Source organism: Atractosteus spatula, chromosome 1 (assembly GCF_055471065.1).
Source record: "Atractosteus spatula isolate fAtrSpa1 chromosome 1, fAtrSpa1.hap1, whole genome shotgun sequence".
NCBI classification, from domain to species: domain Eukaryota; kingdom Metazoa; phylum Chordata; class Actinopteri; order Semionotiformes; family Lepisosteidae; genus Atractosteus; species Atractosteus spatula.
In genome coordinates, this window is record NC_142706.1 from 55,684,675 (window position 1) to 55,705,129 (window position 20,455).

At 33.8% G+C, this 20,455-nt stretch overlaps 1 protein-coding gene across 6 annotated transcripts in view; it reads left to right on the forward strand.

The window, feature by feature from the left end:
* gria2b (glutamate receptor, ionotropic, AMPA 2b) overlaps positions 1–20,455 on the forward strand; it is a 72,635-nt gene that overhangs the window by 12,497 nt on the left and 39,683 nt on the right. For all 6 annotated transcript variants that reach the window (XR_016090845.1, XM_088911524.1, XM_088911505.1 and 3 more), the window contains exon 3: positions 19,885–20,124. Coding sequence is in view for 5 of the 6 variants with exons in the window: in XM_088911524.1 (XP_088767650.1) it covers positions 19,885–20,124 (240 nt within the window). In the remaining variant the exon portion in view is untranslated. The remainder of the gene's footprint in view (positions 1–19,884; positions 20,125–20,455) is intronic.

The following is a 20,455-nucleotide window of genomic DNA, read 5'->3' on the forward strand; positions in this document are numbered from 1 at the left end:
TCCTTGGCTTCTGGTATGTTTGTGGCTGTGTTTGTGTGTGCCCTGTGGTGGACAGGCATCCCATACAGGGTGAATCCTGCCAAACCAGGATAGGGTCTGGCAAATCAAGTGTAAATGCTGTTAACAACATTGTAATTTTGAGATACAGTAAATTAACCACATGGCATTTCTAAGTGGATTAATCAAAGGTAAATTCAAAAACCTTTTACAATTGTTCTGGGTATAATGTTTACAAATTATTTTTACAACCTTTGCAGATAAATGGTTGTTTCCAGTTTCCCATATCAAAACCACAGATTTGTACAAATGGATAAATATGCCTCAGTGCTTTTTTGTTTTTATTGATCTTCACCAACTAAACCTCTTTTCAATAAAGTATAGTACATTTTTTTTCTCATAAGTGTACCTTTATTTGCAAAGGGAATATAAACGTCTCCAGTATTGTTAGATATAGTCACCTGAAGTGAATTGCCCTTGACCATTTTAAATGCCATACACGTACTGTAGCTTTAATAAGAAATCAAAGTTACGGGCAAAATATCACATTGACCTTTTTCAAAGCAAGTGTATATGGATTTACCAGCAGCAAAAAGGGCACGGAAAAGCTTGGGTTATATAACTGTTGATTTGAGAATGATTTGTTAGCTTTTTAAAATGATTGTTTTAGCTTCAATTCACAAAATACATTTCTCACAACCTGTAATTATGATAAAGGAAAATACATATTTTTGTTTTGTAATGTTATTAAATTATCATGCAAAACATATGAATAATAATGGATTCCCTTACTTGTATACAGTAACTATATGCAGAGCTATAGTCCTCTTTATTGTTATTGTCATGCTCAGAGTAAGAGGATGAGTGAAGCCACTTGTAAGGCTCTGTTATTGTAATGATCATCTTTCATAGGACTTTTTTTATGGATGAAGGAATATCCATCCCCATAAATAAGAAGCTTTTTCAATGATCTTGCCTGCAAGCCTTTCTTTTTAACACTGTGGTCTCTTCTGTGTGACAAGCATCCGCCAGTTACAAAAGCATGCAGTCATGAGACACTGGGGTCCTCTGTCCACCCCTAGTGCAGCTGCAGGAAGGGCAGCAGTAATGTGTGATTTTCCATCACCGTGCTTACATATCTTAACCCAGTCTTGGAGCATCAACCCATGACAGCACAATAGCATAATTCACTGACTTGGCCCATCTGATCCTTGGCCTGGCTTGTAAGAAATTCTTGCAAGTGTGCCCTGTGGTACGTGTGTTTATTGATGTAGATCTAATTAGGGTTCAGCTGTGAAATAAATAAAATAAATCAGTTTACAAGTGACTTGTTCCAGATTGAAGCCAGGCTCCAGTCATGTAAAGATCAAATGACTACTAATTTAACCAAATGTTTTTTCAAAGCCAAACAATTCTTGTGATTGTAGTTAACTGTTCCATGAAATAATGAAGTTGCCAAATAGAGAGACAGTAACATTAAGAAGTGACAGTTTAATAAAAAATGTTTGCTTTTCTTTCACTTGTTTGTCAGTCCACAACCTGTGGTTTTGGGGATGTAACCTGTCCTACAGAACAGATATAATTTTGATGTAGGAAGTCTTGGATTGCAGGAAACTAGGATGGCATTACTAAAAGATGAAGGTTTATACAACAATATGTAGAATTTGATTGTTGGTATCCAGAGGGATTGTCAAATTATCATTGTTTCTTATAGCAAACACACAGGTAAACTTAAGGAAAATTTGTAATTTTAAGCAAATTCTCCAAAAAAAAACAAAACACTGTCATAAAGAATGTTTGTTTCCGAACACAATGCAATTTCATCCATTGTACCTTAATTTTAATGGGTTTACTTCTATGAAATTCTTTGCCTTTGTAATTGAATGTAAATTAGTTTCCCAATCAGAATACCGCAGACACTGATCCCAAATAAAGAAATATGAATAAATAAAACCTGTTACAAGTTAGTTTATTAGCTGGGCAAGCAGATGACAGTGCATTTTAAAGCAGATACTGGGAAGGGTAGAGAAGTATACAGAGACATACAGTACATGTACAGTATATGACCAGTTGGTTGTTTTGGCTTCCAAGAAGGATAAGATAATGAACTTGAATTTATAATTCCCCTTTCACAAGGAACCATATACTGTAAGCTAAAGTCTGCATAATTAAATCAAGAACAGATAAAAAAAAATATAGGTATACTTATGTTTGTTTGTAGAATGATCAGCAAGAAGAAAGAAGCTAAAAACATGATTAGGAATTAATGATTTTTTTAGGTTTTCTCCATTTTCCTAGAGCTGAAATTAGACAGTCTTTTGCATTTTCTCTTTATTATTATATATCTGTGAATCAGGGAGGGTATACAGTATTAACAGACATGCCCTTAGCAAGAGGGTGTAGCTTCATACAACTCCTTAATAGGAGTGATCTTAAATTGGAGATTATATATGAAGTAAAAAAAGCAGCATGAGACTAAGGAAAAATTAAAGTCAAAAGATATGGATCAATCCCAACTGAGTGAATTACAAAGTCCAGTGTGGTTGGACTTGGATCTGAGTAGAACAAGCAGTGAGAGTAGGAATGTTCTACAGTTCAGGAAGAGTCAGCAGCATTGTGTCAGTGATGGGATTAGCTGGGCACAGGAAAGAGAGTGATTCAAGGTGATTGGCACAGGAGGACAGGAAAACAGTGAGTTAATACATTTGTTTAGATCATGTCATTTGTTTAGCTTATAATATAATGCGGTAAAATCCATGGAAACCATGCAGATTGAGAAAATGTATCCATCTATCCTCTAATCACTTCATCCAATAAAGAGTTGCGAGGGACACAGAGCCTATCCTGGCAAGCAATGGGGGCGCAGGGTGGGATACACCCTGGATAGGATGCCAGTCCATTGCATGAGTACCTTTACCACTGCAAATACAGTTTTCAAAGAAATCTTGCATTTTCACTTCTAACTAGCATATTTGTACTAATCAAGGAAGTGAAATTGGCTGTCTAATAAAATAAATACATTTTTTGTGTTTATCTAGCTACACTTAATGTGACCTTGAGAAGCAACACCACAGGGGAGGGTGAGGTTAAAAGGATAATTTTGTTCTTAAGCTTCATACTAAGACTGTCAGCTTTGATATAATGTGATATGTTGTGTGTTATACAACATTAGAGATGTGAAAGAGCTGAGAATTAAAATAAAATAATCCTTCATTCATTAATAAAGTTTGATTTGAAATTGGTTTCAAATGTAAATGCAGTGCTTTCGACAGTGTTATTATCTTGACAGGTATGTTGAATAAAACAACTGAGGACACATTTTACCTTAAAACAAAAAAAGACCTATCCAAAGTCAAGGCTCTGTGCTTTTTTTCTTTAAAGACTTGGCAATTATTTACTGAGGCGCTACACTGCTGTATACTGTACCGTATGTGATATACAATATAGTCTTTATTGGAGGTTAAAATACAGCACAGTGTAGTTTTAGCTAAAATGAAACTAATAATGTATTGACAGATGCAGCTTAGTATGGATTGATTCTTTTCTAACTACCATCCTGTTTCCAAGTTGCCTTTTCTCACAAAAAGTCTGGAACAGGCAGCGGCAGTCAATTACACTCTCATCTTGCTTCTAATCAGCACTTTCAACCCTTTGCACTTGGGGTTTAGACAGAGACATAGCACTGAAACAGCACTTGTTAAGGTAGTTAATGATTTGCTGATGGTTTCTGTCTCTGCATCCCTTAATATTCTCTGCCTGGACTTGAAAGTTCAGCTTTTGAAACTGTCAATCACAGCATCCTATTTGTGAAGCTCATGAACCTGTATTAACTATTTAGTGTGCATATGCTTCTTGATTAAACTTCAGTATCATGAACTAGTGTTTTCTTTGCTATAATGATGGTATTCAGATTTATTTGCAGAACATATCAGGTACTGATTCACTTTACAGGTGCCAGTATCATATTAAGGTATGCATGCTACAGTACAAGACTTTCTAAGATAAACTGACAAGACTGAGTTTGTACTCATCAGCTTGGCAATGTTAGTACCATCAGTTGACTGTGCTGAAATTAAACCCTTGACAGAAGTAATTTGTAACTCATATTTATAATGTAACCAGGCTATAATTTTTCCATTTATGTCACTTCTGACTATTATAATCTCTTTCCAGAGTATGTTATAAGGTACTTTATTAAATAGACTTCAGTATGTTCAGACTTATGTGGCTTGTGTGCTTACTAAAAACTATTTTGTAGCAGCATGTAACATACAGCATTCCTATGGGAAATACTGCTGAATTCACTCTGTTGAAATTTAGAGTGGATCTATTACGTTTTTACCTCAGAAAGCTGTTTAATCTTAGTAAGGGTCAAGGCATCCTTGAATGACTCAATCTGAGTCAGATTTTGACAGACTGCCGCTCAGACTTGAAGTGGTGGCAATTGGACTATGACACTGTCTCAACTTGCATTCCACCCACCTTCACACCTTAACATGAGCAGAGCTAATTTTGGGGGGCTGTTTGAAGTTTTGTTTGTAAAACAGAATCATCCTGAATTTTTCTTTAAAATATTTTTATCCTAAAAGTAAAGTGGTGAGGGCAGCATAACAGAGCACAGTGGTTAGCATCATTGTCTTGCAGCACTTGGGCCCTGGATTCTCTTTTGGACCTGAGGTCCAATTCTGGATGCCATCATTGTGGAATTTGTATGTTCTCCCCGTGTTCGTGTGGGTTTCCTTCCTCAGTACAAAAACATACGGTTAGGATAAATGGCTTCTGGCAAAATTGGTCCTGGCATACGTGTGAGTGTAGGTGTTTGTGTTTGTCTATCCTGCCTGGTGCCTGTTGCATGCTGGGATAGGTTCTGGCCTCCTGCTACCCTGAACTGGAAGAAGCGGTGAAAAAATGAATGGATGGATGAAGTGAAGCGGTGATGATAGTTTAGGAGATGGCAGATATCAGTATGAAAAATTAAAAACATAAGATGACAGCTGGCCTACATAGCTTTTTGCAGTGTTAAAATTGGATTTTATTCAAAACACAGATATTTATTTGTATTGCTGTCTTCTTACACCTGGGAAATCAAAGAGAAATAATAGTGATATTTGTATTCCAGGTAAAATAAATAAGTAATATTTTGATGTTATTGTTTTCAGTCTCGTATTTCTAAGAAAAATGCCCAAAGTATAAAATTATAGATCCTATGATACATTGCAAAATGGTAAATGTGTTAAAATCTAGTGTCCTGGTTAAATTCCATTCTAGTTTTATATAATCTGGCGTTCCTGAGCTTCTTTCTTAGTACAACTGGTGAAGCAGGTCATTTTACCTGATTAATAAAGGAGAGCTTTGTAGTCATTGCCTGACAGGTTAACTATGACAAACATCTGTAGCACTTAATGGATATGTTTTAGACTTACACTGCAAACTTTATACTATGTTTTATGCAGGACATAGTAAATACTAATACAGTATACTGTAGTAATTATTGGTAAATAAATAGACAGGTAATATACTGCACTGTATATATACTGTACAAGAATATTTTGCCTATTTTTCCTATCAGCAACAACAGAGATTACAACAGATTACTTCCTCTTTCTGATGTACAGTACTTTGAGACATTATAATTGTTTTTCCTTCAGCAAATGAAGAAATCAGGGCAATTAAGTAGGGCGGCTAAATATATACAGTATCTTGTTTTTTGTCCTTCCAGAAGCAACAGAAGGTTAATCAGGATTCATCTTTCTGTAGTATAGTATCCTTTGCTGATTTGCATTTAGAGATTTACTGAAATACTGTATGCATTATAAGTGTTTTTCTACGAGAGTGGAAAATGGAATCTGCTGTTGTATTGGTAAACCTTAATTCATTGCTTCTTTACTGTTGCCCAGTGAGAGTGCATATCTACTGAACAAGACAGAAATTAAATGTGTTGGTTCAATTCATTTCTGTGAAAAATCTGTTGAAGTTCAGCTGTTTTATTGAAGTTACTTTTAGTATTTTTATCTGCCACAAAGACCAGTGATTCAACAAAATTGAAAAAACACAATACTTGTTATTCTATTTTCAGCTACCACAGACTATTTTTATTTTGTTGGTATTATTTGCATGGTTAGCAGTTCTCAATTTATACTCATCAACATCAATTTCAGTTAGCCATTACTAATTGTAACTAAGTCAAGCAACTACAGTATTGTATGAAATATGTATTATCTATACTGTATGAAGGGGTGGCTTGTAACAGAAATAAAGGAATTTTCTATAAAAGAGGGAAGAGGGCTTTTTGTAGACTAAAATATTCTATAGGAACAATAGGAACAATAAAGAAAACAAAACTGCTAAATTAAATACATTTCTAGCTGTCTCCACTCACATAGTACTTTCATTAAATGATAATGCCACATTTGGCTACTCGTTGTGGCGGACTCAGATCTGGCTGGATGGTTTGACAGAAGCTATATGTAAACTAAATTTTATGTGCAGCACCATCCACAAGGAAGAAACAGCACCTTACGATTTTAGATACCTAATTTGTCAGATGCATACAAAAAGCAGATGGAAGTTGTTCCCTTGTCTTCATTTGTTGCTTCACCAACCTTATCCCTGTCTTGGTAGCTACGCTTTGGTTAACTTCTCACAGGATGTGAAAATTAAGGTTTTCATAAACCAAAACGCTTTTCATTAATATTCATTTGGTCCTCTGCTACAAAAAGTGTCGAATCCATTGAAAATCTCATTTGTATTCTAGTTTTAGAACAGTGCAGCACTCACGGAGTCACGGGCCATGCCTCTGGAGGGACCTGCTATTCTTCACAACTAAAATGTGAAAAATGAGCTCTGCCCTCTTGCTGCAAGAGGTGATTGGATGCCAACAGAAACAATTTAATTTGCAATGATAAATTTTTAAGTGCTTTATAAATGAGATGACAAGTTTTATTGAGAATACGTTTGTCTCTTAAATAGACTCATACAAATAATATTATAGCTCTTTATAGCAATATAGTTTGCAATGTGCCCTTGCCTTTACTGCAGTTGCCTAAATGGAGCTGTCTACTGCTTGGGTACTTGGTACCGAGGATGATTTTTTTTAGTCTGGGAGACAAGTGCAGAAAACATAAAAGCGTTGTTAGTCCCTCTCCCATCCTCTAGTTACAGAGTTGGTTTCACAGGATTCCTAGGATTGGCTGTTTGGGGTAGGTTGGTTTTTGAGGATGTCTAGAAAGGGGTGTGTTCCTTGGAGGCATGGGGTTTATTTGTAGTTTTTATGTTAATGTTTGTTTGTTTCCAAAATAAAAGAATGATCACAAAAAAAAAGAAATGTAATATGTGTCCAGCATGTAAACACAACATCCAAACATTAGAAAATACTGAACTGGTCAGTACACTTCCAGAAAGAAATATGATATTATTTTTTTAATCATTTGAATTAGCCATTTGCATTTTGAGAATGCATTTTAGTTTCTGTTCTCTCAACCCACGCATCACTAATATATACTGTATACCACAACATACAGAGCAATGTATTGTCAATATTAAACACACCTGCAATTTGATTGTCAAATACCAGTTGTTTATCTTAATGTAGTAAGCTGTGCTGAACAATTTGGTGTATGTATACCAAATTTATTTTCAACTGGCTGAGTGCACTGAGACCTGTTTGAATGTTTTTGACAAATGCAATCTGACTGCCAAACAATTTAAAAGATCACCGTGTTCTGAATAAGGATCAATAAATCCAGCAAATCCTGTACATTGAGGTAACATTTTCCATCTAGATTTCCTCTAGATTCAAATGTACAGTATGCTTTCATGGGTTTCAAAGAAAAATAGCGAGAACTTCCTAAAATATATGCAAATTAACCACAACTAAATATTATACACCATATAAGTTTAATATACTGTAATAGGATTTTTGACAACAATATATGATAGTGTCTTTCCATGAACAAATATGATATGTTTTCTTTATAACAAGTTTCACTTCATTTTGCCTAACATTTTTGCAGGACACTTTCCAGTGTTTTTTTGTTAATTCCAATATAACGGTCAAACCACATGAATAATAAATACATTTTTGAGTAACATTTTAACATGCCCATAGAATAATATGACCCACCACATTTCAGACTTCTATGTTGTTTGATTTCGGAGAACAAAAATGATCAAAATCGTTCTTGAAATTGAGCTGTTTATTATAGATCTGTGCATATAAAGGATATATGGTGGGGCTTAATAATATCCAGCAAAGTGCAATAGAGATAAATATACTGTACAGAGGAAAATCAGGAATCTCACATTGCCTTTTCATCAGGTGAGGTGAAAAATCCATATAAATATATAGTTATATTTTAAGTTTGTCCCCTGATTAATGGACTCTTAGTTGTGTTATACTTAATTTTTGTATTATTTTTGTATAAATATAAAATGTGTATAATTTTTGTATGCCACCAAATGTTATGTAGGTGCTCACATTTTTTAAATTTGAAATACTGTATAATGTGCCAGCTGTTATGCCAATTTGGGGTCAATATCCTTAAGAAGTTTTGAACTGAGACTTTAAAATTTCACAATAAAATGGCAGCCAGGCAGCCTCCTTGGCTAATATGGAAACACTATTTTATCATGTTCTAGCTGTATTATCTAAAGATAATACCAGGCTTGTAGTTAATTGGTTAAACCAGTTTTTTAGGAGAAGCAATATGCATTTGTGCAGCAAATTTAAATCAAGTTTGAAATTAATCTTAGTTCCATTATATCTCAGTCTTTAATCTATCCCTGCTAAGGTGCCCAACACTCTGGAACACTATGGTGGATTCTGGAGGAGACAACAAATGACATTATCCTTATCATGCTTAAACTAGCTGAGCATATACTGTATTTGCAATTTTTAATTTTTTTTTACAACAATTATGAATATACCTTGACTTGTTGTGAAAACAGCTTACTCAGAGCATAGAAGTGCATAGAAGATAAAAGAAGTAGGAAATAACTATTTTTATACAAAAAATATATCAGGATAAAGTTAAATTCATTGTTGAATAAAAACATTTAATAAGATCTTGACAATTACAAAGAAATACAAGAAAAGCAAAAAATATATATGGGTTAAACATTCTTGCCTCCACCTTATTAGTAGATAAAATTTAAGGTAAAATATTCAATGACCCTTTACCTTTATCTTCGACAACCCTATGTACTGTAGGTCAGGTTGCAAGGACAATTCAACATTAATTTGTTTGAACTGTAGACTGAATTTAACTCTATATTTTTTGTCAAGCTCTTTTCCTCATCTGTGTTTAGAATATTTTACTGAACAATAGAATTTCATTTTCCTAACGCTTGAATGAAAGTATCTAACATGGAAAAATCATTCTTTTTTGAATGACTTGAAACAGTGCTTATTATAATTAAAATAAAACTTTTTGTACAGTACGAGAAAGTGATAAATAATATGCAGAGAAAAATAATCCCTTAGTTCTCTACTTATACTGTGTGCTATCACTGTTGAATGTTTATCATGTTTATGTTTCTGATGATTTGGATTTAATTTTCTATGCTATTGGAAGATTAGACAATAATATACTTTTGTATTTTATAAGCAGTTTGTGTAGTTAATTGTTTAAGTTTTAAAATTATTATAGCAATACTTAAAAATTCAAATTTATTGAAAAAAAGGAATTTCTTTCTAAATCTACCCTTTTGGTCAGCATTTGTGCTGCATAAAAATTGCTTTATTTTTGTAATATGAGATTTACTTTTGTTAAATAGTAGCTTGCCTTTCTAACAATTTAATGCAGAAAGCATGATCAATCAGGCTTGGTATGTCCAAGATGAGATCTGCACGCATATGATTAAAATCTCCACCCTGGCAATCGTATTGATCTGGGGGATGTGTCCTCACATTGTTCACTGGCTACAATAATTTGATGTCCTCAGAATGGTTAAAACATACAAGCTGTGAAATGTAAATTTCATGGAATTGTTTTGTAGAATGAGACTCGGCAAAGAAGAACACATTATATTGAAGTTACACATTTGCAAAATATAATATCCATTATTATAGTTTCCATTATACTCAGAAAATAAATGAGGGAAGGGTGTGAACAATTTTTTCTGTGGTGCACTCTAGCTTGTACTGGGCCTGAAGTAGCCAGTTACAACTATAACAATCATGCAAGAGGCAAAGAAATCAAAATCAAATTCCATGTGGACTTTAAAATCCTCATGCTCACCTATAAGGCTCTGCATGGCTTGGCACCTCAGTACCTGTCTGGACTATTATCACCCTACTCCCCACCTTGCAACCTTCGCTCTTCTAATTCTGCTCTCCTCACTGTCCCCCAAGCCTGTCTACATTGTATGGGTGACAGGGCCTTCTCCTGTTATGCCCCCAAGCTCTGGAACTCTCTGCCCAAGGATATCAGAGAGTCACCTTCTCTAAACTCCTTCAAATCCAGACTCAAAACCTTCTTCTTTAGAAGAACCTATACTTAACTGGTTCCATTCTTCACCCCTCTGCTTTTCCTAGTACCACCATCCACGGTCTCCTCTGTATAATGTAATTGTGTTTTATCTTGTGTATTCTTTTTATTTATTGTTGTTCTCATTCTGTAAAACGCTTTGAGAAGCCACCTTTAAGGGTGCTATATAAAATAAAGTTTATTATTATTATTAAGTTTATTATTACTGTATAGAAGAAAAATGATTAATCTAAATAATCACTGTATAAAAAAAGAAAATAAATATTCCAAGGCATACCATAAGCATTCTGTACATGACAGATATCAGCTTTAGATAGATGAAATAGGAAGACTTTGTGATGGGAATTGTTGTCTTTGAGATCCTGGAATGCACAAAATCCATTATTTTTTTCTAATGTGTTAATACCTTTTCTTGACCAGTGCAGATAAACAAAGGTTTAGTTTCCCATGATAGGAAAGTAATTGTACCATTTCAAAGAAGATTTATGGAACCTGAAGTCAATACTAATACATACTGTATTTGTAAACACTGAATTTGTTTTGACAGAATTAGATTTAATAGGGAAATGTTTACAGTACATCCAATTTGTTTTACTAATTCCAGCAGCTTTTAGGTCCTGTAACATATGTGGTGATACTACAACCTCTTCCACAAAATGCCAAGGGACTTCTGAAATAAATCTACCCACATTTTTATGTTTTTTATTTAAAATTTCCATAATAATATTTAAAAGTAGGAGCAGACAAACTGATGTGTAAGTTAACATGCTGTGTTGCAGTTAATCATATTCATGGCTATCCTGTATATTACCGCATATAAAATTTAAAAAAATTGTGAAATTGCTCAAAACAAATTGTAAGAAGGGAAAGATAACATAGAGAAAATAGAAAATTAACATGGTAAAATATTTGTGTTAATTATGGAAATCCTACTTTGCAAGGAAAGCTCCAAAGGAGATCATATTGACTCTGTGACAAAGAATTATAATTACACTTAGAGACCTCCTATAAGGATGAATATATTTGTGAATACCTAAGAGAATTTTTGTCAATATGGGATAAAAGAGGCAATATATTTTTGGCAGTTGATTAACTGCAGTTAATTTTGTACCCTGATCCCTCCAAAAGCAGCAAGTAAAGATAAAATATCAGGAGTAGATTTTGCAATGTTGGAAACATATAACAGGACATCTTTGGCACAGAGAAAGATAGCTTTCCTTGAGCCATTGATGTTAATTAGGTTCCAGAGATAATGCAAATAATAAGGGTGACAAGGTGAGAAGGTCATCCTTGTCTAGTACCTCTAGCTAAACAAAAGGGTTGAGATGGAGTACTACCAATGAAAAATCCAAAGTGCTCTATACACAACCAGAGGTAATTCTATTCAAGATGGCTAAAGTCCTTCTCTATACCCAAAGACAGGAAAGGACAAACCACAGGTTAAGGTTCGTCAAATAAATGATATGAAGCAGATGCTAAATGGTATCAGAAGCTAATCAGCCTTTCATAAAACCTGTTTTGTTCAAATGGATTGTGACTCAAAACTTTAAAAAAAGTACTTAAATTATAACTAGAAATTACTGTTAATGAGAGAGATCCTACAGTAGATGCTTAAGGTATATAATTAAGCAAAGAAGAGGATCTTTGTTCATTTGTAATAGCAGTTTTCTAGTCTCTGTGAAATACTTTAACTGAATAAATAACATAATTTAAAATCAATGTACCAACCATGTTCCAAATTCCTAAAAGTAACTCCATTTGACATGAAGTCTATCCCAGAAGTCTTAGCTTTTGCGTGACTTGATATGAGATTTTAATTCAGTGATATTCCAACATCTTGTTATCTGCTGTCTTCCCAGTTTACAAATTTTCAGATTCTTGTGATTTTATTTACAATCACAGTCAAAATGTGATTCATATTCATAAAAGGTTGTGATAAAATGCTTGTGGTAAAAGGCTTAGTTTACCTCTTCAGGCTTCAAAACTACATCACCATCTCCTCAGTTTGAATTGCATTGATGGAAGACCATGTATTTGGTATATACATAGTGAATATATGTATTGTGTTTTAGTCTCAGTGCTAACAACACTTGGTCTCTTACCTTAGTATTTTCATTGTGGTATATATTAAATTCACCCCTAGATAATGCATTAACAATTAATTGAATGCAGTAATGCATAATGCATTAAACTAACCCATTACCAGGCTAATTGCTTTAGCTCTGTCTTCTAGAAAATGTGAATTTCTGTAACTTTTTAATTGTTTTTTTAATTCAATTATATGTTTATTTTGGGACTTTGTTTGGGACAAGGAAGTATATTTACCGTAGTAATATCGTAGTAATATCCCACATTGTTTCTGGATTTCTGAGAATTTCTGGGTATTGTTTCTGTAAAATCTGAGCTGAATAATACATATTCAACCAATTTTGTACAGAGCCAAGTTAAGTAAAAAATTATTTTGAAACAGAGATGTATTACATTTCCATCTAGTGGCGCATGACAATTTATGCCTAGAATCAAATGAATATATTCATGTATTATGATAGAGACTGGTAGGAAGCTGATCAGAAGGGATCAGAAGGAAGTTCGATTTAACCACAGATATAACATGCACCAGAGACAGTCAATCTCAGAGAATGAGTTATGTTTGGAAAAAAATAAATCTATTGTTGTTTACTTTAACATTCTATTTAATATTCAACATTGTTGATAAATTTGGCTAATGCTTTAGAAAAAGAAATTGCAGTAAAATGCAACAAGGGAAATAATTCTGAATATATCTAAGCATCTACTGTAATTTGAATTTCTAAATTTGATATGACTTCTGAAATAACATTAGTATAACACCACTGGAGACATTAAATATCCTCCCGTGATTCTCAGAAAATCAAAACAGCCTTGCGATCATGATTCTATTTTCGCAACATATGACAAACTATGGTTCCATGTATACTATGGGACCATGGGACATAAAAACAACACTGGGTTATGTCATCCCTCGTAGCTATAAGTATGGATAAAGATGAACCCAGTAATCTCAGGAGTGATCAAATGAGCCAGCAGTGAGAAGCATAACAGCAACATCACTGTTATATAATACAGTATAAAATTAATAATTGGCCAGATACTTGGTAAACTTCGAAGGGCTGTCTTGTAAATCAGCAATCGATGTGGGTGAAGTGATAGCTGTTGGATGGGTGAAAGGCTACTCCTAGATATGAGATGCCATAAATTCCTTCTTTTGGGAATTTAAAGAGATTTGTTTGACCATTGCAGACAACCTTGAGTTTATAAGGCTTAATTAGGAAATGTCTCATCCCATAACCAAGAGCTTATTCCTGACCAGTGCAAAGGCACTCCTCTGAGGAGTTATATTGCTGTAACCTGAAAAATAGAGCTTACCAAAGTCTTACCATGGAATCAACTTTCATCCCTTGTAATATTAACTTCCTGTCATTGTACATATGTAAATTCAAAATCAATTTGAGAGACCAACTTTTACTGCTATCCTTAGTGTTGTGTAGTCTATGTGCCCATTAAATTTCAATGTGTGAACCCTCCAAGGAGAGGATCCCCTTTGGGAGCATCCATGTCAAAAATTCGATCACATGCGATTTGTTCGATCACAATGCTGCTTGCAATCTGTTGACTCCTGAGCACAGCTTCTTTTGAGATTTAGTATGTGAATGAAAAGCAGTGATCACGTGTTGGTAGTTTGTAATGCAAGTTGCTTATCATTTATCATTGTCATGGCAATGTGCTCCAGAATCTCTTGCACAGTTTATTTAATTAAAAAGGTAATGCTGAGCTCTCCTTGGAAAATGGCAGCAATTCTTCGGATTGTTTCTTTACAGAAAAAACTTTTTCCTTTAATTGAGACCACTAGATGAAATCTGTATGATAGCCAGAAATAGCAAACATAGTGGAAATATGCCAGTTGTTGCTAGATTGTCCAGATGCTTGCTAATCAAGATTTTGTAATCCCAATTTAATTGTTACTGTACTGTTATGGTCATAGCATCTAAACTACTATTGCCATAGGCACCCTGAAAATGTACACTTTGAAAACACTGTTATTCTGGAGGCTGGGACGTTACACTGTCAAAATCTGCTGCAGCGGAATTTTGACTTTAAAATCAGAAATCCCAGACTTTACCCACAATAACAGACAGAGTAAAATGAAAAATAATAAAACAAAAATAACATCCTCTGTATAACATACTGTACCTATAAATAGGTTTAAAAAATAAAAAATAGCTAAAACATAATTAATACCCTAATGAGTGGGACACTGGTTTAATACAGAGGAGGTCCCCACTTAACATGGTGCTGCTTTAAATCTCCCTGCTTTGACACCATTGTTTCTGTACCCTGACTTCTGAATGCAAAACACCCTAACAAAGATACTCAGAGAAACATTGTTGCTAGATAAGTTCAAATACAAACATAGCCATCTACAATGCTCAAGGTTTCAGTAGGTATACTATGGTGTCATGAAGTGCAGCATGAAATAGTATTTCACCTTCTTCCTAAAAAATTTTTTGCATTGATTTCCCAACTCAAACTCAAACACTTGCTGTGGTTATTTTGGGAAAGCATTGATGTGCTAATTTTTAACTACATTTCCCACGAACACTTAAATAGTTCAATTTAAAAACAATAACATCCACTTGAACGAACATAAGTTATTTAAGTGCCTACTGATTAAACCACCAAGCCTGGGTGGGACTTGAAGTACCCAAGCAAGCAGAACAGTTGATTTCTGGGAGGCGTAGTTATTGTATTAGTCTTATTTTATAATTTTCTGTTCCTTCTTTGATTGATTAACTTCTTAATTACGTGTCCACAGATATGAACATTTGTTTTTCCTTAAAACATTTTTTGCACATTTTACAATTTAGTGATATTGATTAATTTTAATTTTTCAACTATTCAGCTTTTCAACTACAACAATGTTTCTGCTGTGGAGCCTTCTTCAGGTGTGAGGTTATTCAGGTGTGAGCCTTTCTCACACCTGAAGAAGGCTCCACGGCCAAAACATTGTGTTTTCTTTCTGCTCTTTTCAGCATGGAATAAACCTTACTTGTTCCTTTACAGACTATGCATGCTGATGCGGCTACCAACCTGAACTATTTTACTGTCAACTATGGTACTAAATGTATTTGTCTAAAAAAATATTTTAATTACATCTATTTTGTTTGGTTTGAATTACACAAAAAGAGGAATATGATCTAATTTGCTCAAATTGATGAATATTTTCATTTTAAATGTGACTTTTGTGGGAAAAAGGTAATACAACAATGGGTTTTTGTGATTTCATATTAAATAGATGTTTAATCTAGGTTCCTCTGTAGATAAAAAAAACAAACTTAAAAATGGGTAAAGGCAATATTCAGGTTATTGGAAGAGAGAGCATAGCCATTGATTTCCCTGTCTCCACTCCAAAACGTTGCCAGCAGTTGGCAGAAAGCTGTTAAAATGCATGAGAGGTGTCATTGTCATGTTAATCTACCCAGTGTTGTTTTTTGTCAATGGACAACAGGTCAGTGAACTGCAGATACCATTTCTGCAAGGGGAATTAAGGAGAAATTGGTGCAGCATAGTGATCATTGTGATGATTCCTTTCCCCTAAAAGTTTTGTTATTATTTTAAAGTTAACAAATACTAAAGTCTGTTCAGTTAACATCTGAATTCTGCCATTCTGCCATTTATCCAGTCCCGCAGAAATTCAATGAGCATCACATTTTTGCCACAATGCTGGAAATATTATGACAAAATGTTTTTGATTAATAATATCCTGTGTTTCTCAGTTATTTAGTTTTTTAACAGCGTTTTTCATATTGTTTTATTTTTGAAACACTTCTGGTTTGTTTGCTTTCACTTCCTCTGCAAGCAATTATAACATCAGGAATTTTAATTATTTGTTGCTTATATATAATATGTAAACAGTATATGTTATATAGAATGTTTTTGCAGTATAATGGAAAATGCAACTTCCTATCAAATAAACCCATCACTAAGCAACACTTGTAGTTTTTAATTTGGCTCTTGGTACTAAATACATAAAGTAAATATTACATTTCCCAGTCCCCACACATTAAGTCATCCAATCAGAGAGACACATTTGCAGTTTAGTGATAGAATTCTCGCTTGCCACATATGAACCCTGTGGTTGATTCCTGGTCAATGCACAAGCTATACTTTCTTTAACAAATTGTCCCTTGAGTATGATAAAGACTCTAATAATAAAATGAACATTATAAATAAGATAATAATATGTGTACTATATCAACACTTTTATTGATTTTAAATATCACAATAAATGTTACATTTATCATAGATTTATTATTAATAATAAATGTATAACTAAATTATATATACATGAAATCATCATTTGAATCATAATTGTAATTGGTTTGAATAATTGAATATATTTGACCAGAATTTCATTTAATTTGAAACAATAGCTAATTCATAGTAATTTGTAATTAATAAAATGTACAGGTTTTAAGGATAAAATGTATGTCCATGTTGTTACTGCAAAAAGCAGAGCACATGGCACACAAATGTCTTTGCAAGGATGAACCCCCTTTGTGTAAAGCTATAAAACATGTGAATAATCCCTTGGGGGAGTAAAGAAAACTATGATTACTGTTTTTTTAAAGATCTTATGTATATTTCTGTTCAGTTATTTTATTAGCAAAGGACATTTTTCATATTTTAAAATTACAAAAGATATTTGTAATATTGGAAAAAACATTGCAATTCAAATACAATACAGAAGATATTCTCTTTAAAATGTGTGTAGTTAAATAAAATATTTTCAAATGTTACTGAAGTCTGTATTTGTGATACAGTTAAGTTAACAAATAAAATATTTTCAAATGTACTGAAGTCTGTATTTGTGATACAGTAGCGTTTCCAATGTTGTTTTGCTACTTAGATCAGCTTAATACATGGTGCCCATAACAAAACATACAGTATACTGTAATACAATTTCCTGGTACTTTTCCATGTTTATGTATTAGCTCTTCATAAAATGACCAGCTATTATGTAGGAAGTTGTTCATTATAACCTTTTTAATTATGTAGCTCAAAAGATGGGTAGAAACTTTAAAAATCTTTTGAGTTGTATATTTATTTTGAAAAGAATACAATGAGAAACTCCTTAAATTACTTGTTCAGTTTTAAAAACACTGACACACCACTGAAGTATTACAACATGCAAGTTTACTCTTTTTTTAATGCAAGTGTTTCCTAATGTTGCCTTTTTATGGATAGAACTGTTATGGTTGCAATAAGATAATGGAGAGAGATTTCATTTTGCTATTCACACAAATTCACAAAAATACTGTTATTCAAATGCAAAACATACACCCACTCTACCACCTCCCGCCCCCAGGCAGTCTGAGAAAGCAAATTGCAGGCATTGTTATCCTTGCATTCTGTAATTATGTACATTTACCACTCATAGTGTGTTACTGATGGTAAAGTTGTCTTTTCTTTTCTTAAAACTATGTACAGCGTCCTTGGGTTTGGAAAGGTGCTTTATAAATAAAAGTTAATAATTTCAATAAAACAACTGCTAGGCCAGCTAGAGATTGTGGTGCATCTCATTTGGTTTTTAGTAGAAGCTAGTGACAATTACATTTTTTCTAGAATTTCAGAAATGATTGCATAGTGTTTCACACAGATGTGCTAATCTGCCTTTCAATCGTGCTGCCCTGCCTCCCTCTAAGAACAATGAAAAAAATTGAAAAACAGAATCTCATGGAGAAAGACATCCTCACAGGAAAAATGCCTTTAACAGTTAAAAGATTTAAAGACTTACAAAAAATAAGAAAAACTATATGCTGTGAAGGAGACATCTTGTTTTGTTTTAATTAGACCTTAAAAATAAAAAGGTCTTATTTTATTATTTTAGAAATGTAAAATTAATAAACGCCACTCACAAAATCCAAAGTATTGAAAACATATGTCTTTGTTTCCTCATATACGCTGCAATGCAAGTTATAGTATGAGACCAACAAAATCATTCAAATAACGTATTTTATCTGTTTTTTTATGTAGTTCAGGTGGGAGCTGCGTCAGCATGCGTAGGCTGCAAAGGAACAAGTAATAGGTTTATTCCATGCTGAAAAGAGCAGAAAGAAAACACAGCATTTCGGCCGTGGAGCCTTCTTCAGGTGCCACACCTGAAGAAGGCTCCACGGCCAAAACATTGTGTTTTCTTTCTTCTCTTTTCAGCATGGAATAAACCTATTACTTGTTTTTGTATGTGTTCATTTGCTTTTAAATGCAATATGTTTTTAACACCACTTATGTATATTTTAATAATCAAATAATCAAAATCTAAAATAAAATTATCTGTTATCTAATTCCTATTTTATTATACAGACAAGTATGCTGGTTTTAGTATTATACAATATTGTGTAAACATATGTAAACGTTTTGGAGCCATGGTAGCTCAGAAGGCAAGGGCATCTAGCTCCTGACCGGAAGGTCCCGGGTTCAATCCCAGGTAGGGGCAAGCGATGTATGTTCTATTTCAGCCTTCCAGGTGACTCCCAGGTTCACTCAGCCTACTTTCCAAATGAGTACCAGGGGTTAATCCTTCTGGGGGTAATAGGCTGGCCGGAGCATGATGCTGACCATATCACCCCCACTTCCAGTGTCGGATGGTTGAGAAAAATAATGGCCTTGCCCCCCTTTCCCCCATGGGCCTTTATGGCCTGAAAAGGGGAACTAACCTACCTACCTATGTAAACATTTAATACAGTACTCATCTGATAACTACACACAACTCACGTACTGTACTTCACAGCACCACTTGACAATTTTGCAATAGTGCAGTCCTGCATGAGGTTATTGGAAAAAATAAAAATGCCATAATATAGTGCTGTCTGGGATACTGAGGTGCCTATTATTTCTGCAGTTATACTGTATATAAAAGCTGAAATTAAAGGTATTTTGCTCTGTGTTGCTTTTATTATTGTGCGTATCATTCATGCATAATACACTATGTCATTGACATGCATGTTCTGTTTAAACACAGAAAACATGAATGTACACTACTGTAGACTTACATTGTCATGTCCTGGTTCAAATAACTGTTGAATTACATTGGTTCTTAAATATGTCGCCCTTAACGTTCTCGCAGGAATATTTATGTTCTCTCAGTCCCCATTAACCTCTGTTCCATTATTTCTTGTGGCCAATAATTTCCTGCTTATTGGTAATTCACTTTACAACCCAATTTGTAAATTTACAACCCCTGTACAACTAAATATCAATATCCAAAATAATTTATCTGGACGTTTTATTTGCATACAGTTTACATCTTCAATTAAAATGTTTTGAAATATTATTAACATAATACTTTCTTTTCTTGTTGCAGTCTGTTCCCAGTTTTCAAGAGGAGTTTATGCTATTTTTGGATTCTACGATAAGAAGTCTGTGAATACGATAACATCATTTTGTGGAACTCTACACGTCTCTTTTATTACACCAAGCTTCCCTGCAGATGGATTACATCAGTTTATTTTGCAAATGCGGCCTGATATCAAGGGACCCCTACTTAGTCTGATTGAGTATTACAAATGGGACAAGTTTGCATATCTGTATGACAGTGACAGAGGTAAGTGAAAAGGGAAAAGGGAATGAATTACTTTTCCATTATCTTTTGTGAAATGTCAATATGTAAACTCAAAACTAAAGCAGCAGGACCAAATGATCTCTGTACTGCCTTAGCTTTTAAATTCATTGTTATTTTCAAACTGGTATAGAAATCTTTCTTATTTCTTCTTTATATGAATTTAAAATTGAAAACACGGGACAGATAAAAAATATAGCATTGAACAAAGTGGTATGATGCTATTGTAAATCAATTGCTTGGAATATTTCTTTACAGTCCTGAAATAAATCTTTCAAGTGAAGCTATAAACAAATATTGGATCATTGCACTTAAT